Source organism: Oncorhynchus keta, chromosome 1, assembly GCF_023373465.1.
Source record: "Oncorhynchus keta strain PuntledgeMale-10-30-2019 chromosome 1, Oket_V2, whole genome shotgun sequence".
In the NCBI taxonomy this organism is placed as follows: Eukaryota; Metazoa; Chordata; class Actinopteri; order Salmoniformes; family Salmonidae; genus Oncorhynchus; species Oncorhynchus keta.
This window is the reverse complement of record NC_068421.1, coordinates 6,115,462-6,135,033: the sequence shown is the minus strand read 5'-3', so window position 1 is coordinate 6,135,033 and position 19,572 is coordinate 6,115,462. Positions and strand designations below refer to the sequence as shown.

Here is a 19,572-nt window from a genome sequence, read left to right as displayed (position 1 = left end):
GAAGGTCAGTCCATCATTACTTTAAGACATGAAGGTCAGTCCATCATTACTTTAAGGCATGAAGGACAGTCCATCATTACTTTAAGGCATGAAGGTCAGTCAATCCAGGAAAATGTCAAGATCTTTGAAAGTTTCTTCAAGAGCAGTCGCAAGAACCATCAAGCATTGAAACTGTCTCTCATGAGGACCGCCACAGGAAAGGAAGACCCAGAGTTTCCTCTGCTGCAGAGGATAAGGTCATTAGAGTTTTTCTAGCCTCAGAAATTGCATCCCAAATAAATGCTCCACAGAGTAACAGTAACAGATATACCACAACATTAACTGTTCAGAGGAGACTGTGAATCAGGCCTTCATGGTCGAATTGCTGCAATATTAAGAAGAGACTTGCTTGGGCCAAGAAACACGAACAATGGACGTTAGACCAGTGGAAATCTGTCCTATGGTCTGATGAATGCAAATGGGAGATTTTTGTTTCCAACCGCCGTGTCTTTGTGAGACGCAGAGTAGGTTAACAGATGATCTCTGCGTGTGGTTCCCACCGTGAAGCATGGAGGAGGAGGTGTGATGGTGCTTTGCTGGTGACACTGTCAGTGATTTATTTAGAATTCACCGCACACAACCAGCATGGCTACCACAGCATGCTGGAGTGATACGCCATCCCATCTGGTTCGCGCTTAGTGGGACTATCATTTGTTTTTCAACAGAACAATGATCCAACACACCTCCAGGCTGTGTAAGCGCTATTTGACCAAGAAAGAGAGTGATGGAGTGCTGCATCAGATAACCTGGCCTCCACAATCACCCAACCTCAGCCCAATTGAGAATTGTTGGGATGAGTTGGACAGCAGAGTGAAGGAAAAGCAGCTAACAAGTGCTCAGCATATGTGGGAACACCTTCAAGACTGTTGGAAAAGCATTCCAGGTGAAGCTGGTTGAGAGAATGCCAAGAGTGTGCAAAGCTGTCATCAAGGCAAAGGGTGGCTAATCTGAAGAATCTCAAATAGAAACTATAAAAGTTTTCCTACTTTTCTCAACAACATTGATGCCCTGAATTTAGCAGCTCTATCGACAGATCAGTTCATAAAAGTGATGGGTTATTTTCTGCCCACGCCACGGTCAGTGTGAACCAGAGTGACTTGACACAACGCTGGTCAAACAAGGTGTAGCAACAAACGAAACAGAGCTAAACGGTTCCAGCAACTGAAACATTCATTCATGTATATGAGTAACATGCTGACCAGACCGGACAAGTACAAATCCATGTTATTCAATTATTGCAACTGCTCGCGTGCGCCAACGAGCCAAGGGTTAAAATAGAAGTCATTCCTATTTCTGACGCAATTCGCCCTGAAAGTCCTGCATCTCCTCATCTCCTCATTGGTTCATAGAAGCAGGCACCCACCGTGCCATCTCCTCATTGGTTTATAGAAGCAGGCACCCACCGTGCCATCTCCTCATTGGTTTATAGAAGCAGGCACCCACCGTGCCATCTCCTCATTGGTTTATACCACCCACCGTGGGTGATTGAAAGACTAAATCTCCTCATGTTTTGCCGGTCTCCTCATTGGTTCATAGAAGTAATACTCTCCTCATTGAAAGTGTAGATGCCAATCACCATATAAGTTCAAAGATGAAAAACCCACCGCCTGGAAAGAGGTACCCACCGATGACTAGAAACGATTCAAGTACCCACCGTGCCATCTCCTCATTGGTGCAGGATTAATTGTCAGTGGGTGATTGAAAGACTAAATGTTTTGCATTTCAGGTAAAATAACAACTTTAAATGATGTATATCCTGGACAAATTAGCTAACAACAGCAAGCTAGCTAAATAGTGTGGAAATTAGCTAGCAACAGCAAGCCAACAACTAAATATCCCAGGACAAATTAGCTAGCGACAGCAAGCTAGCTAAATAGGACAAATTAGCTAGCAAGTTGAAGCTATCTAGCTAAATTGCCATTTGAACCTGTCCTCAAATTAATGTCATTGGTTCAGAATTTGTTTTGCTATTTTAACCTGTGTGTGGTGATCGCGTTTGGTGTAGGGGGACACTGTGTTGTTGTATGTGTCGAACTGCTTTGCTTTATCTTGGCCAGGTCGCAATTGGTGATCGCGTTTGGTGTAGGGGGACAAAGTTCATTTATGCACGATGTGTGGCGCACAGCCGGTTTGGGTTCCGTGGAAGAGTCTAGCTACATTTTCAGATATTATAAGTTTCTAATTTAGGTAGAAAGTTGTTTTTATTGTATGTACAGGGGGATGTGAATACTTATGTAAATGTGATATTTATAGATTATATATATTATATATATATATTATTTATTTATTTATATTGATATTTCTGGATTTCATTTTCAGTAAAAATGAGATTTTTTTATTTATTTTTTATCGAAAAAAGTGTTTTCACTTTGTCATTATGGGGTATTGAGTGTAGATGGGTGAGGAAAATAGATATTTAATACATTTTCAATTCAAGCTGTAGCACAACAAAATGTGGAATAAGTCAAGGGGTATGAATGATTTCTAAACAGTATATATTATATATTATGAATGTTATGTTAACAGTATATATTATATATTATGAATGATTTCTTAACAGTATATATTATATATTATGAATGTTATGTTAACAGTATATATTATATATTATGAATGTTATGTTAACAGTATATATTATATATTGTGAATGATATGTTAACAGTATATATTATATATTATGAATGTTATGTTAACAGTATATATTATATATTATGAATGTTATGTTAACAGTATATATTATATATTATGAATGTTATGTTAACAGTATATATTATATATTATGAATGTTATGTTAACAGTATATATTATATATTATGAATGTTATGTTAACAGTATATATTATATATTATGAATGTTATGTTAACAGTATATATTATATATTATGAATGTTATGTTAACAGTATATATTATATATTATGAATGATATGTTAACGTATATACTGTTATATATTATATTATATATTACCTGGTTATGTTAACAGTATATATTATATTGGTCTGCAGTATATATTATATATTATGAGATCGTTAACAGACCTGGAAATAGATTCTCTGTTAACAGATGAGGTTCTGATTGGACCTGTTACAGCCAACAGTATATATTACACAAAGAGACCGGTTAACACGTATAACACCTAGGAGATGAGAGACAGAGACAGGGAGACAAAGAGACAGAGAGACAGAGATGTTAAACAGAGACAGATATAGATAGACAGAGACAGAGATATGTTACAGAGATACAGAGATATTAGATATTATGAATGAGATGACAGACAGAGACAGAGAGACAGAGACAGAGAGACAGAGACAGAGAGAGAGACAGTGACAGAGACAGAGAGAGAGACAGAGAGAGAGACAGAGATAGAGACAGAGAGAGAGACATGTTAGAGAGTGACAGTGACAGAGACAGAGAGACAGAGACAGAGGAGAGACAGAGAGAGAGAGAGAGAGAGAGAGACAGAGAGAGAGACAGAGAGAGATATAGAGAGAGAGAGAGACAGAGAGAGAGACAGAGAGAGAGAACAGAGAGACAGAGAGAGAGACCGAGAGAGAGAGACAGAAGAGAGAGAGAGACGGAGAGACAGAGATAGAGAGACAGAGAGAGAGACAGAGAGAGAGAGAGACAGAGAGAGAGATTAGAGACAGAGAGACAGAGAGACAGAGAGACAGAGAGAGAGAGAGAGAGAGAGAGAGAGAGAGAGAGAGAGATAGAGACAGATAGACAGAGAGACAGAGAGAGAGAGAGAGAGAGAGAGAGAGAGACAGAGAGAGAGAGAGACAGAGAGAGACAGTGACAGAGACAGTGACAGAGACAGAGACAGAGAGAGAAAGAGACAGAGACAGTGACAGAGAGAGAGACAGAGAGAGAGACAGAGAGAGAGAGACAGAGAGAGACAGTGACAGAGACAGTGACAGAGACAGAGACAGAGAGAGAGAGACAGAGACAGCGAGAGAGACAGAGAGAGAGACAGTGACAAGGAAATGTGAGGAAAGTTTAAGGAAGTGTGGGTTCCAAACTGGGAAGTAACTCAGCTGGTCCCGATTCACTCCCTACCCCTTCCCTTTGGCCCCTTGGCCTCTTGACCGTTTGATATTTGCAGATATTTAAGGTGGCAGCTTTATGATGGAAGTTCCACCACTACACTGCTAACACCTATCCAGACCCTACAGATGTACAAACATCCAAACATCTGCCAGACATCACTGACCTTGTGGTTTCTGCCATGTTTGTCCAGCAAAGAGATGATAGATTTGATGTGGTTCTCCTGAATGATGTTCAGAACCTCTGGACTCTCAATCAGGACACAGTGCAACACCTCCAAGATACCTGGAGCGAGGGAGAGAGGGAGAGAGGGAGAGAGGAAGGAGAGGGAGAAGAGAGAGAGAGGGAGGAGAGGGAGGAGAGGGAGAAGAGGGAGGAGAGGGAGAGGGAGAAGAGGAGGGGAGGGAGATAGTGAGGAGAGGGAGGGAGAGAGGGAGGAGAGGGAGAGAGGGAGGGAGATGAGGAGGGAGAGGGAGATGAGGAGGGAGGGAGGGAGGGAGGGAGGGAGGGAGGGAGGGAGGGAGGGAGGGAGGGAGGGAGGGAGGGAGGGAGGATGAACGCGGTCCTGTGCTGAAAGAACCTTCAAGTCAGATATATAATGGGTAGTGCCCTGAGTTTTTCCTTATCAGTAACTACACAGCCTAAACCAGGAAAAACTCCTGCCCCTAGCCAGGGTGAGTGGCATCGAGCAGAACTCGAGGTACCTGAAGAGGCCTCCAACCGGTCCAGTTTGCTGACCAGCCAGTCCAGGTTATCACAGAACAGCGCACAGTTAGAACGGTTCCCCCTGATCAGAGAGGCTGGGAGGGAGAACAGGGAAGAGGTGGAGGGAGAACAGGGAAGAAGTGGAGGGAGAACAGGTAAGAGGTGGAGGGAGAACAGAGAAGAGGTGGAGGGAGAACAGGGAAGAAGTGGAGGGAGGGAGGACAGGGAAGAGGTGGAGGGAGAGCAGGGAGGAGAACAGGGAAGAGGTGGAGGGAGAACAGGGAAGAGGTGGAGGGAGGGAGAACAGGGAAGAGGTGGAGGGAGGGAGAACAGGGAAGAGGTGGAGGGAGAGGGGAAGAGGTGGAGGGAGGGAGAACAGGGAAGAGGTGGAGGGAGAGGAAGAGGTGGAGGGAGGGAGAACAGGGAAGAGGTGGAGGGAGGGGAAGAAGTGGAGGGAGGAGAACAGGGAGGTGGAGGGAGGGAGGGAAGAGGGAGGGAGGGAGGGAAGAAGTGGAGGGAGGAGAACAGGGAAGAGGTGGAGGGAGGGAGAACAGGGAAGAGGTGGAGGGAGAACAATGGGTAGAGCCCTGGAGGGAGGAGAACAGGGGTGGAGGGAAGGAAAAACTCCTGGTGGAGGGAGAGAACAGGGAAGAGGTGGAGGGAGAACAGGGAAGAGGTGGAGGGAGAGGGAAGAGGTGGAGGGAGGTTAGAACAGGGAAGAGGTGGAGGGAGAACAGGAAGAGGTGGAGGGAGAGCAGGGAAGAGGTGGAGGAGAACAGGGAAGAGGTGGAGGGAGAACAGGGAAGAGGTGGAGGGAGGAGAACAGGGAAGAGGTGGAGGGGGAGAACAGGGAAGAGGTGGAGGGAGGGAGAACAGGGAAGAGGTGGAGGGAGGGAGAACAGGAAGAGGTGGAGGGAGAGAGGGAAGAGGTGGAGGGAGGAGAACAGGGAAGAGGTGGAGGGAGAACAGGGAAGAGGTGGAGGGAGGGAGAACAGGGAAGAGGTGGAGGGAGAACAGGGAAGAGGTGGAGGGAGGGAGAACAGGGAAGAGGTGGAGGGAGGGAGAACAGGAAGAGGTGGAGGGAGAACAGGGAAGAGGTGGAGGAGGGAGAACAGGGAAGAGGTGGAGGGAGAACAGGGAAGAGGTGGAGGGAGGGAGAACAGGGAAGAGGTGGAGGGAGGGAGAACAGGGAAGAGGTGGAGGGAGGGAGAACAGGGAAGAGGTGGAGGGAGGGAGAACAGGGAAGAGGTGGAGGGAGGGAGAACAGGGAAGAGGTGGAGGGAGAACAGGGAAGAGGTGGAGGGAGGGAGAACAGGGAAGAGGTGGAGGGAGAACAGGGAAGAGGTGGAGGGAGAACAGGGAAGAGGTGGAGGGAGAACAGGGAAGAGGTGGAGGGAGGGAGAACAGGGAAGAGGTGGAGGGAGGGAGAACAGGGAAGAGGTGGAGGGAGAACAGGGAAGAAGTGGAGGGAGGGAAACAGGGAAGAGGTGGAGGGAGAACAGGGAAGAGGTGGAGGGAGGGAGAACAGGGAAGAGGTGGAGGGAGAACAGGGAAGAGGTGGAGGGAGGAAGAACAGGGAAGAGGTGTAGGGAGGGAGAACAGGAAGAGGTAGGAGGGAGAACAGGGAAGAGGTGGAGGGAGGAGAACAGGGAAGAGGTGGAGGGAGAACAGGGAAGAGGTGGAGGGAGGGAGAACAGGAAGAGGTGGAGGGAGAACAGGGAAGAGGTGGAGGGAGGAAGAACAGGGAAGAGGTGGGGGGGAACAGGGAAGAGGTAGGAGGGAGAACAGGGAAGAGGTGGAGGGAGGGAGAACAGGGAAGAGGTGGAGGGAGAACAGGGAAGAGGTGGAGGGAGGGAGAACAGGGAAGAGGTGGAGGGAGGGAGAACAGGGAAGAGGTGGAGGGAGAACAGGGAAGAGGTGGAGGGAGGGAGAACAGGGAAGAGGTGGAGGGAGAACAGGGAAGAGGTGGAGGGAGGGAGAACAGGGAAGAGGTGTAGGGAGGGAGAACAGGGAAGAGGTGGAGGGAGAAAAGGGAAGAGGTAGGAGGGAGAACAGGGAAGATGTGGAGGGAGGGAGAACAGGGAAGAGGTGGGAGAGATATGTTGAGTCATCAACATCAACCGTATTCAGCCTCCACTTCTTCAAGCATTTTTTTTACTGCTGTTTTTTTAAACATTTTAAGTATGAGTGATTCAATGTTTCTGCTTTTGTATACATAGTGTTTTTGCTCTACAGTACATTTCTTCAAACGTGTTCCAATCTGATCTATTCTAAAGCTATGCACTGATAAACAGTGGGATTTAGCAGAATATACACTTTGTGGACTGTACAATAAAACTCTTTGTCATACCCAGCAGCTCATAGAGCAAGTTGACAATCTCCTTCCAGGACTCAGCGGCCTCCTCTCCGGCGAACTCAGAGAAGTGAGCAGCAGTGTTGTAAACGTTCAGACGGTCGATACACTCTAGCACGATGGTGATCATACCCTGTTGGAGAGGTCAACACACATAGGGTTAGAACCTATACCCACGTGGTCATAGGGTTAGATCATATACCCACGTGGTCATAGGGTTACATCCTGTACCCATGTGGTCATAAAATTAGATCCTGTGCCCACATGGTCATAGGATTAGATCCTATACCCACATGGTCATAGGATTAGATCCTGTACCCACATGGTCATAGGATTAGATCCTGTACCCACATGGTCATAGGATTAGATCCTGTACCCACATGGTCATAGGATTAGATCCTGTACCCACGTGGTCATAAAATTAGATCCTGTACCCACGTGGTCATAGAGTTAGTTCGCGATCCATAACATCAACCAGTCCTGAGTGCTTCAGTGGTTTCAAGTACTTTTGGTCCACAACCACATTTATATAATATCAACACACCGTGCTGTACAGCGCTTCAGTCGAGTTGAAGCCAAACCATCTCAAGAACATTTAAGTAGTCACTCTACGGACTTTAAATCTGAAAACGTTACTGATATTGACCTCCTCTTGGAAGAGGTTCTGTCGGTTTCGGAGGGAGCGCAGCTTTGTCTGTTTCTCCTCGTGTTCCAGCTCGTCTTCGGGGGGACGGAAGTAGAAGATAAGGTCCTGCAGGGAGAGGACGACCCCGTCCAGGGGTAGAGGCACGGGGACAGGGGACTTGTTCTTCCCCTGCAGGGAGTCCAGACCCCTGGGACAGAACACACACACGTAAAGTCAAAATTACATCCAATAATTATCCCTGCAGGGTACAAAGATATTACGAGGAGAATAGAGATGTCTGCACACTGTTTGTCGGCCTGACAAAGACCTTGCAGTGGAAATGTCCAAAAGGTGTGTGTGTGTGTGTGTGTGTGTGTGTGTGTGTGTGTGTGTGTGTGTGTGTGTGTGTGTGTGTGTGTGTGTGTGTGTGTGTGTGTGTGTGTGTGTGTGTGTGTGTGTGTGTGTGTGTGTGTGTGTGTGTAATGGTCGTACTTGATAAACTGCCTGAAGAGTCCTGTGGTGCTAAAGATCATCCTAGCAGCCTGAGACTCCTCTGTCTGGGACCGGGCCACAGTCAGGGCATCGTCCATGTGACCCTCTTGGTGCAGAATGGCCTGGGGACAGGAGAAGGGGGTTTGAGAACCAACACTAAAAGACAATGAACTAGTTTTCCATCTAGTAGGTGTACACACGCCCAGCAATGGGTTGGTGAGGAAGCCTGGTTATCACAGAGAACAACTCATTAGTGCAATCAAAGTTTTTTTTATTTCACCTTTATTTAACGAGGCAAGTCAATTAAGAACAACTTCTTATTTACAGTGACGGCCAAACCCGGACGACGCTGGGCCAATTGTGCGTCGCCCTATGGGACTCCCAATCACGGACGTGATGCAGCTTGGATTCGAACCAGGGATAGCAGTGACGCCTCTTGCACTGAGATGCAGTGTCTTAGACAACTACGCCACTCAGGAGCAGCAGTCCCTAGTGGTCCCTAGTGGTCCATAGAGCAGCGGTCCCTAGTGGTCCCTAGTGGTCTCTAGTGGACCCAAGCGGTCCCGAGAGCAGCGGTCCCTAGTGGTCCTGAGAACAGTGGTCCCTAGTGGTCCTGAGAACAGTGGTCCCTAGTGGTCCTGAGAACAGTGGTCCCTAGTAGTCCCTAGTGATCCCGAGAACAGTGGTCCCTAGTGGTCCTGAGAACAGTGGTCCCTAGGGGTCCCTAGTGGTCCTGAGAACAGTGGTCCCTAGTTGTCCCGAAAACAGTGGTCCCTAGTGGTCCTGAGAGCAGTGGTCCCTAGTGGTCCAGAGAGCAGTGGTCCCTCGTGGTCCAGAGAGCAGTGGTCCTGAGAACAATGGTCCCTAGTGGTCCCTAGAGTAGTGGTCCCTAGAGCAGTGGTCCCTAGTGGTCCCTAGAGGTCCAGAGAACAGTGGTCCCTAGTGGTCCTGAGAACAGTGGTCTCTAGTGGTCCCTAGTGGTCCTGAGAACTGTGGTCCCTAGTGCTCCCGAGAACAGTAGTCCCTAGTGGTCCTGAGAACAGTGGTCCCTAGTGATCCTGAGAACAGTGGTCCCTAGTGGTCCTGAGAACAGTGGTCCCTAGTGATCCTGACAACAATGGTCCCTAGTGATCCTGAGAACAGTGGTCCCTAGTGGTCCTGAGAACAGTGGTCCCTAGTGATCCTGAGAACAGTGGTCCCTAGTGGACAGGAGAACAGTGGTCCCTATTGATCCTGAGAACAGTGGTCCCTAGTGGTCCTGAGAACAGTGGTCCCTAGTGATCCTGAGAACTGTGGTCCCTAGTGGTCCTTAGTGGTCCTGAGAACAGTGGTCCCTAGTGGTCCTGATAACAGTGGTCCCTAGTGATCCTGAGAACAGTGGTCCCTAGTGGTCCTGAGAACAGTGGTCCCTAGTGATCCTGACAACAATGGTCCCTAGTGATCCTGAGAACAGTGGTCCCTAGTGGTCCTGAGAACAGTGGTCCCTAGTGATCCTGAGAACAGTGGTCCCTAGTGGACAGGAGAACAGTGGTCCCTATTGATCCTGAGAACAGTGGTCCCTAGTGGTCCTGAGAACAGTGGTCCCTAGTGATCCTGAGAACAGTGGTCCCTAGTGGTCCTGAGAAAACCCGGACGACGCTGGCCAATGTGCGTCCCCATGGGACTCCCAGTCACGGACGTGATGCAGCTGATTCGAACCAGGGATAGGTCCCTAGATGAGTGTCTGACCACTACGCCACTCAGGAGCAGCAGTCCCTAGTGGTCCCTAGTGGTCCTGAGAACCCTAGTGGTCCTAGTGGACCCAAGCGGTCCCGAGAGCAGCGGTCCCTAGTGGTCCTGAGAACAGTGGTCCCTAGTGGTCCTGAGAACAGTGGTCCCTAGTGGTCCTGAGAACAGTGGTCCCTAGTGTCCCTAGTGATCCTGAGAACAGTGGTCCCTAGTGGTCCTGAGAACAGTGGTCCCTAGGGGTCCCTAGTGGTCCTGAGAACAGTGGTCCCTAGTGGTCCCGAAAACAGTGGTCCCTAGTGGTCCTGAGAACAGTGGTCCCTAGTGGTCCAGAGAGCAGTGGTCCCTCGTGGTCCAGAGAGCAGTGGTCCTGAGAACAATGGTCCCTAGTGGTCCCTAGAGTAGTGGTCCCTAGAGCAGTGGTCCCTAGTGGTCCCTAGAGGTCCAGAGAACAGTGGTCCCTAGTGGTCCTGAGAACAGTGGTCCCTAGTGGTCCCTAGTGGTCCTGAGAACAGTGGTCCCTAGTGCTCCCGAGAACAGTAGTCCCTAGTGGTCCTGAGAACAGTGGTCCCTAGTGATCCTGAGAACAGTGGTCCCTATTCCTGAGAACAGTGGTCCCTAGTGATCCTGACAACAATGGTCCCTAGTGATCCTGAGAACAGTGGTCCCTCTCCTGAGAACAGTGGTCCCTAGTGATCCTGAGAACAGTGGTCCCTGTTTCAGGAGAACAGTGGTCCATGTCCTGAAACAGTGGTCCCTAAGCCCCAGTGGTCCTTTTCCTGAGAACAGTGGTCCCTAGTTCCTTAGTGTCCTGAGAACAGTGGATCCCTTAAGTTTTGTAAACAGTTTACCCAGAGTCATAGTGATCCTGAGAACAGTGGTCCCTAGTGGTCCTGAGAACAGTGGTCCCTAGTGATCCTGACAACAATGGTCCCTAGTGATCCTGAGAACAGTGGTCCCTAGTGGTCCTGAGAACAGTGGTCCCTAGTGATCCTGAGAACAGTGGTCCCTAGTGGACAGAGAACAGTGGTCCCTGATCCTGAGAACAGTGGTCCCTAGTGGTCCTGAGAACAGTGGTCCCTAGTGATCCTGAGAACAGTGGTCCCTAGTGGTCCTTAGTGGTCCTGAGAACAGTGGTCCCTAGTGGTCCTGATAACAGTGGTCCCTAAATCCTGAGAACAGTGTCCCTAACTCCTGAGAACAGTGGTCCCTAGTGATCCTTAAACAATGGTCCCTAGTGATCCTTGGTCCCTAGTGGTCCTGAGAACAGTGGTCCCTAGTGATCCTGAGAACAGTGGTCCCTAGTGGACAGGAGAACAGTGGTCCCTATTGATCCTGAGAACAGTGGTCCCTAGTGGTCCTGAGAACAGTGGTCCCTAGTGATCCTGAGAACAGTGGTCCCTAGTGATCCTGAGAAAAGTGGTCCCTAGTGGTCCTGAGAACAGCGGTCCCTAGTGATCCTGAGAACAATGGTCCCTAGTGGTCCTGAGAACAGTGGTCCCTAGGGGTCCCTAGTGATCCTGAGAACAGTGGTCCCTAGTGGCCCTAGAACAGCGGTCCCTAGTGGTCCTGAGAACAGTGGTCCCTAGTGATCCTGAGAACAATGGTCCCTAGTGATCCTGAGAACAGCGGTCTCTAGTGGTCCCGAGAGCAGTGGTCCCTAGTGGTCCTGAGAACAGTGGTCCCTAGTGGTCCTGAGAACAGTGGTCCCTAGTGGTCCCTAGTGGTCCTGAGAACAGCGGTCCCTAGTGGTCCTGAGAACAGTGGTCCCTAGTGGTCCCTAGTGGTCCTGAGAGCAGCGGTCTCTAGTGGTCCCGAGAGCAGCTGTCTGCAGGAGCATTCAATGGTAACTGCACCAGACCGTACCTTTCTCTTCATGGGCCCCAGAGTTAGGGTTATGTTTCTATATATATCCATGTTGAATGAGCCTAAGCCCCTGCCTTTTCTCATTCGGGGTATGTTTCTGTCTGTTAAAGGGATAGTTTAAGATTTTGTAAATTAAGCCATTTACCCAGAGTCATAGATAATCGGTTCGGGCAGGTAGCCTAGTGGTTAGAGTGTCGGACTAATAACTGAATAGTTGTAAGATCGAATCTGCGAGCTGACAAGGTAAAAATCTGTTGTTCTGCCTCTGAACAAGGTAGTTAACCCACTGTTCCTAAGCCGTCATTGTAAATAAGAATTTGTTCTTAACTGACTTGCCTTGTTAAATAAAGGTACAATTCTTTCTTTTTAACCCAGAGTCAGATGAACTCATAGATACCATTTTTGTTTCTGCATTTTGAAGGAAGTTGAAGATAGTTTCTGTAGACATTGCTAACTAGAGCTAGCAAAATGACTGGAAGTCTATGGAATCAATGAGCTATTTGTGCTAACGCTAGCTAATACCATACATTTCTCGTTTTTGCTCTAACGCTAGCTAATCCCATAGACTTCTAGTCTTTGCTCTAACGCTAGCTAATCCCATAGACTTCTAGTCTTTGCTCTAACGCTAGCTAATCCCATAGACTTCTAGTCTTTGCTCTAACGCTAGCTAATCCCATAGACTTCCAGTCTTTGCTCTAACGCTAGCTAATCCCATAGACTTCTAGTCTTTGCTCTAACGCTAGCTAATCCCATAGACTTCCAGTCTTTGCTCTAACGCTAGCTAATCCCATAGACTTCTAGTCTTTGCTCTAACGCTAGCTAATCCCATAGACTTCTAGTCTTTGCTCTAACGCTAGCTAATCCCATAGACTTCTAGTCTTTGCTCTAACGCTAGCTAATCCCATAGATTTATAGTTTTGCTCTAACGCTAGCTAATCCCATAGACTTCTAGTCTTTGCTCTAACGCTAGCTAATCCCATAGACTTCCAGTCTTTGCTCTAACGCTAGCTAATCCCATAGACTTCCAGTCTTTGCTCTAACGCTAGCTAATCCCATAGACTTCTAGTCTTTGCTCTAACGCTAGCTAATCCCATAGACTTCTAGTCTTTGCTCTAACGCTAGCTAATCCCATAGATTTATCGTATTTGCTCTAACGCTAGCTAATCCCATAGATTTATAGTTTTTCTCTAACGCTAGCTAATCCCATAGACTTCTAGTCTTTGCTCTAACGCTAGCTAATCCCATAGACTTCCAGTCTTTGCTCTAACGCTAGCTAATCCCATAGACTTCCAGTCTTTGCTCTAACGCTAGCTAATCCCATAGACTTCCAGTCTTTGCTCTAACGCTAGCTAATCCCATAGACTTCTAGTCTTTGCTCTAACGCTAGCTAATCCCATAGATTTATCGTATTTGCTCTAACGCTAGCTAATCCCATAGACTTCCAGTCTTTGCTCTAACGCTAGCTAATCCCATAGACTTCCAGTCTTTGCTCTAACGCTAGCTAATCCCATAGACTTCCAGTCTTTGCTCTAACGCTAGCTAATCCCATAGACTTCCAGTCTTTGCTCTAACGCTAGCTAATCCCATAGACTTCCAGTCTTTGCTCTAACGCTAGCTAATCCCATAGACTTCCAGTCTTTGCTCTAACGCTAGCTAATCCCATAGACTTCCAGTCTTTGCTCTAACGCTAGCTAATCCCATAGACTTCCAGTCTTTGCTCTAACGCTAGCTAATCCCATAGACTTCCAGTCTTTGCTCTAACGCTAGCTAATCCCATAGACTTCCAGTCTTTGCTCTAACGCTAGCTAATCCCATAGACTTCCAGTCTTTGCTCTAACGCTAGCTAATCCCATAGACTTCCAGTCTTTGCTCTAACGCTAGCTAATCCCATAGACTTCCAGTCTTTGCTCTAACGCTAGCTAATCCCATAGACTTCCAGTCTTTGCTCTAACGCTAGCTAATCCCATAGACTTCCAGTCTTTGCTCTAACGCTAGCTAATCCCATAGACTTCTAGTCTTTGCTCTAACGCTAGCTAATCCCATAGACTTCTAGTCTTTGCTCTAACGCTAGCTAATCCCATAGACTTCCAGTCTTTGCTCTAACGCTAGCTAATCCCATAGACTTCCAGTCTTTGCTCTAACGCTAGCTAATCCCATAGACTTCCAGTCTTTGCTCTAACGCTAGCTAATCCCATAGACTTCCAGTCTTTGCTCTAACGCTAGCTAATCCCATAGACTTCCAGTCTTTGCTCTAACGCTAGCTAATCCCATAGACTTCCAGTCTTTGCTCTAACGCTAGCTAATCCCATAGACTTCCAGTCTTTGCTCTAACGCTAGCTAATCCCATAGACTTCCAGTCTTTGCTCTAACGCTAGCTAATCCCATAGACTTCCAGTCTTTGCTCTAACGCTAGCTAATCCCATAGACTTCCAGTCTTTGCTCTAACGCTAGCTAGCAATGGCTCCGGAAATGACCTTCAACTTTCTTCAAACTGCACGACGATACATAAAAATGATATCCGTGACTTTACCTGACTCTGGGGTTAGTGGACTTACTTGACAAAATGTCAAACTATACCTTTTTTAAATAAACCTTAAACCCAGCCCCTACCTTCCTCTTCATGGTCCCCAGGCGAGCAGCCTTAGCATCCAGGGAGGCGTAGGTAAGCCACAGGCTGGTGGACACGTGCTGGACAAAACACATGGACTCTCCATACTTGATCTCTGGGATGCCCATTCCCTCCACGTCTCGCTTACGAGCCTGTTCCACCTTCTCCTGCTCAAGGGAACCCGTTTGTGGGCAATGTAGGAGAGAAAGGAGAGAAGAAGAAGAAGAAGAAGAAGAAGAAGAAGAAGAAGAAGAAGTAGAAGTAGAAGAAGAAGATGTAGTAGTAGAAGAAGACGTAGAAGAAGAAGAAGTAGAAGTAGAAGAAGATGTAGTAGTAGAAGAAGACGTAGAAGAAGAAGAAGTAGGAGTAGAAGAAGAAGTAGAAGTAGAAGAAGAAGAAGATGTTGTCGTAGAAGAAGATGTAGAAGAAGAAGAAGTAGAAGTAGAAGAAGAAGAATATGTAGTAGTAGAAGAAGACGTAGAAGAAGAAGAAGTAGAAGTAGAAGAAGAAGAAGATGTAGTAGTAGAAGAAGACGTAGAAGAAGAAGAAGTAGAAGTAGAAGAAGAAGAAGTAGAAGAAGTAGAAGAAGAAGGGAACATGAGGGAGAGCATCATAGGCTACGACTAGGTCCCTGAGTTCTGATCTGTCACCTGACCAATGAAGACCCAGAGTTTTTCGTGATATAGGGAAACTCCCTAGTTATGACCATGAGTTCTGAGTTTACAGTAATAAACAACACTAGAACAACACCAAAACAACTGAGCAACGACCAGAACATTGACAATAGATTAACAGTGAGGGAATTTGACCTTTGACACGCGGAAGCTGAAGGCAGACAGTTTGGTGTTGGCCCTCTCAGGGTCGAGGACCATCAGGCCCTTCTCCTCGTCCAGACAGAGGTAACGGCCCGTGGTGATGTGGCGCACACGGAACGACTGGCCACACTTCATGTGGCTGCCGCTCCAGCTACCGGGGCAGACAAGGGACACACTTAGCCTCAACATGTTACTGCTACACCGATTCATGCTTTATTTTGGAGCAAAGTGAAGAACACTGACACTTGTTTACAGCTTTTAGCTTTTAGCATTTAGCATTTCTTATTAGCATTAGCATTGAGACTCTGCACACAGTACCTTTAAAAATGCACAGGAAGACACAACATGTCTATGGATGGTTAATCAATGAAAGAGTTCTTTGGGATTTTGGGCAATGAAGCCATTTATTTACTTCCCTGGAGTCCAGTATGAAGGAATTTAGAGGTAGTTTTCTAAAGCCAATGCTAACTAGCGTTAACGCAATGACTAGCATGCTAGCAGTTAACATCGACTTCCAGTCTTTGTGCTAATGGTAGTTAGCAATTGGCTTAACACTAGTTAGCAACTTCCTTCAAACTGCGCGACAGAGGCATGACTCCGGGGAAGTAGGTAAAGGGCTTTATTGCCAAAAATCCAGAAGAATCGCTTTAAGTAGTGAAATGGAGTCTTTATGAAAACAACACAGTTGTGTTTTTATGTCATGGGGAACAGACAGAAGAGCCAGTAACCTGATTCTCAGAGGCTCCAGTCTCCATAAAGAACGGGCCTGGCTACACACGGCTCCTCCTTCATAGTGGGCGGTGCTACAGAGAGGAGGAGGAGGAGGAGGAGGAGGAGGAGGAGCAAAAGTAGGAGGAGGAGGAGGGAGGAGCAGGTTGGAAGAGGAGGAAGGGGAAGAGAAGGAGGAGGAAGGGGGAGAGAAGGAGGAGGAAGTGGGAGAGAAGGAGGAGGAAGGGGGTGAGAAGGAGGAGGAGGAAGAGGAGGTAGAGAAAGAGGAGGAGGAAGAGGAGGTAGAGAAAGAGGAGAAGGAAGAGGCGGTAGAGAAGGAGGAGGCGGAAGAGGAGGTAGAGAAAGAGGAGGAGGTAGAGGAGGTAGAGAAGGAGGAGGCGGAAGAGGAGGTAGAGAAAGAGGAGGAGGAAGAGGAGGTAGAGAAAGAGTAGGAGGTATAGGAGGTAGAGAAAGAGGAGAAGGAAGAGGAGGTAGAGAAGGAGGAGGCGGAAGAGGAGGTAGAGAAAGAGGAGGAGGAAGAGGAGGTAGAGAAAGAGTAGGAGGTATAGGAGGTAGAGAAAGAGGAGAAGGAAGAGGAGGTAGAGAAGGAGGAGGCGGAAGAGGAGGTAGAGAAAGAGGAGAAGGAAGAGGAGGTAGAGAAAGAGGAGAAGGAAGAGGAGGTAGAGAAAGAGGAGGAGGAAGAGGAGGTAGAGAAATAGGAGGAGGAAGAGGAGGTAGAGAAAGAGTAGGAGGTATAGGAGGTAGAGAAAGAGGAGAAGGAAGAGGAGGTAGAGAAGGAGGAGGAGGAAGAGGAGGTAGAGAAAGAGGAGGAGGAAGAGGAGGTAGAGAAAGAGGAGGAGGAAGAGGAGGTAGAGAAAGAGTAGGAGGTATAGGAGGTAGAGAAAGAGGAGAAGGAAGAGGAGGTAGAGAAGGAGGAGGCGGAAGAGGAGGTAGAGAAAGAGGAGAAGGAAGAGGAGGTAGAGAAAGAGGAGAAGGAAGAGGAGGTAGAGAAAGAGGAGGAGGAAGAGGAGGTAGAGAAATAGGAGGAGGAAGAGGAGGTAGAGAAAGAGTAGGAGGTATAGGAGGTAGAGAAGGAGGAGGAGGAAGAGGAGGTAGAGAAAGAGGAGGAGGAAGAGGAGGTAGAGAAAGAGTAGGAGGTATAGGAGGTAGAGAAAGAGGAGAAGGAAGAGGAGGTAGAGAGGGAGGAGGCGGAAGAGGAGGTAGAGAAAGAGGAGAAGGAAGAGGAGGTAGAGAAAGAGGAGAAGGAAGAGGAGGTAGAGAAAGAGGAGGAGGAAGAGGAGGTAGAGAAATAGGAGGAGGAAGAGGAGGTAGAGAAAGAGTAGGAGGTATAGGAGGTAGAGAAAGAGGAGAAGGAAGAGGAGGTAGAGAAGGAGGAGGGGGAAGAGGAGGTATAGGAGGTAGAGAAAGAGGAGGAGGAAGAGGAGGTAGAGAAAGAGGAGAAGGAAGAGGAGGTAGAGAAGGAGGAGGCGGAAGAGGAGGTATAGGAGGTAGAGAAAGAGGAGGAGGAAGAGGAGGTAGAGAAAGAGGAGAAGGAAGAGGAGGTAGAGAAGGAGGAGGCGGAAGAGGAGGTAGAGAAAGAGGAGGAGGTAGAGGAGGTAGAGAAGGAGGAGGCGGAAGAGGAGGTAGAGAAGGAGGAGGGGGAAGAGGAGGTATAGGAGGTAGAGAAAGAGGAGGAGGAAGAGGAGGTAGAGAAAGAGGAGAAGGAAGAGGAGGTAGAGAAGGAGGAGGCGGAAGAGGAGGTAGAGAAAGAGGAGGAGGTAGAGGAGGTAGAGAAGGAGGAGGCGGAAGAGGAGGTAGAGAAAGAGGAGGGTGAAAAGGAGATAGAGAAGGAGGAGGAGTTGAAAATACAAAAAATTATAACAGCAGGAACAAATGACAGGTGTGTATCTTTGTTGATGTTCGAGGGACATGGTACCAGGAGGACAGAAGGACATGGCAACAGGAGGATAGAAGGACATGGCAACAGGAGGATAGAAGGACATGGCAACAGGAGGACAAAAGGACATGGTAACCAGAGGAGAGAGGGACTTGGTAATAGGAGGACAGAAGGACAGGGTACCAGGAGGACAGAAGGACATGGCAACAGGAGGATAGAAGGACATGGCAACAGGAGGATAGAAGGACATGGTACCAGGAGGACAGAAGGACATGGTAACAGGAAGACAGGAGGACATGGTACCAGGAGGACAGGGTAACGGGAGGACAGGAGGACAGGGTAACAGGAGGACAGAAGGACATGGCAACAGGAGGACAGAATGACATGGTAACCAGAGGAAAGAGGGACTTGGTAATAGGAGGACAGAAGGACATGGTAACAGGAGGACAGAAGGACATGGCAACAGGAGGACAGAATGACATGGTAACCAGAGGAAAGAGGGACTTGGTAATAGGAGGACAGGAGGACATGGCAACAGGAGGATAGAAGGACATGGTACCAGGAGGACAGGAGGACATGGCAACAGGAGGATAGAAGGACATGGTACCAGGAGGACAGAAGGACATGGTACCAGGAGGACAGAAGGACTTGGTAACAGGAGGACAGAAGGACATGGTACCAGGAGGACAGAAGGACATGGTACCAGGAGGACAGGAGGACATGGCAACAGGAGGATAGAAGGACATGGTACCAGGAGGACAGAAGGACTTGGTAACAGGAAGACAGGAGGACATGGTACCAGGAGGACAGGGTAACGGGAGGACAGGAGGACAGGGTAACGGGAGGACAGGAGGACAGGAGGACAGTATAACAGGAGGACAGGGTAACAGGAGAACAGAAGGACATGGCAACAGGAGGACAGAATGACATGGTAACCAGAGGAAAGAGGGACTTGGTAATAGGAGGACAGAAGGACATGGTAACAGGAGGACAGGGTAACGGGAGGACAGGAGGACAGGGTAACGGGAGGACAGGAGGACAGGGTAACGGGAGGACAGGAGGACAGGGGGACAGTATAACAGGAGGACAGGGTAACAGGAGAACAGAAGGACATGGTAACAGGAAGACAGGAGGACAGGGTAACAGGAGGACAGGGTAACAGGAGGACAGGAGGACAGGAGGACAGGGTAACAGGAGGACAGGGTAACAGGAGGACAGGAGGACAGGAGGACAGGGTAACAGGAGGACAGGGTAACAGGAGGACAGGGTAACGGGAGGACAGGAGGACAGGAGGACAGGAGGACAGGGGGACAGTATAACAGGAGGACAGGGTAACAGGAGGACAGGAGGACAGGGTAACAGGAGGACAGGAGGACAGGGTAACAGGAGGACAGGGTAACAGGAGGACAGGAGGACAGGAGGACAGGAGGACAGGAGGACAGGAGGACAGGAGGACAGGGTAACAGGAGGACAGGGTAACAGGAGGACAGGAGGACAGGAGGACAGGGTAACAGTATAACAGGAGGACAGGAGGACAGGAGGACAGGGTAACAGGAGGACAGGGTAACAGTATAACAGGAGGACAGGAGGACAGGGTAACAGGAGGACAGGAGGACAGGAGGACAGGGTAAGAGGAGGACAGGGTAACAGGAGGACAGGAGGACAGGGTAACAGGAGGACAGGGTAACAGGAGGACA

The 19,572-nt window shown here is 48.4% G+C and overlaps 1 protein-coding gene across 1 annotated transcript in view; it reads right to left on the bottom strand.

The window, feature by feature from the left end:
* The window catches only part of ryr1b (ryanodine receptor 1b (skeletal)), a 301,559-nt gene that overhangs the window by 230,897 nt on the left and 51,090 nt on the right, over window positions 1-19,572 (bottom strand). Inside the window, exons 9-16 of the mRNA XM_052469270.1 lie at window positions 15,999-16,073; window positions 15,265-15,421; window positions 14,458-14,622; window positions 8,257-8,378; window positions 7,786-7,972; window positions 7,137-7,272; window positions 4,786-4,881; window positions 4,159-4,366 (exon numbers count right to left, since the gene is read on the bottom strand). Coding sequence (XP_052325230.1) covers window positions 4,159-4,366; window positions 4,786-4,881; window positions 7,137-7,272; window positions 7,786-7,972; window positions 8,257-8,378; window positions 14,458-14,622; window positions 15,265-15,421; window positions 15,999-16,073 — 1,146 coding nt within the window. The remainder of the gene's footprint in view (window positions 1-4,158; window positions 4,367-4,785; window positions 4,882-7,136; window positions 7,273-7,785; window positions 7,973-8,256; window positions 8,379-14,457; window positions 14,623-15,264; window positions 15,422-15,998; window positions 16,074-19,572) is intronic.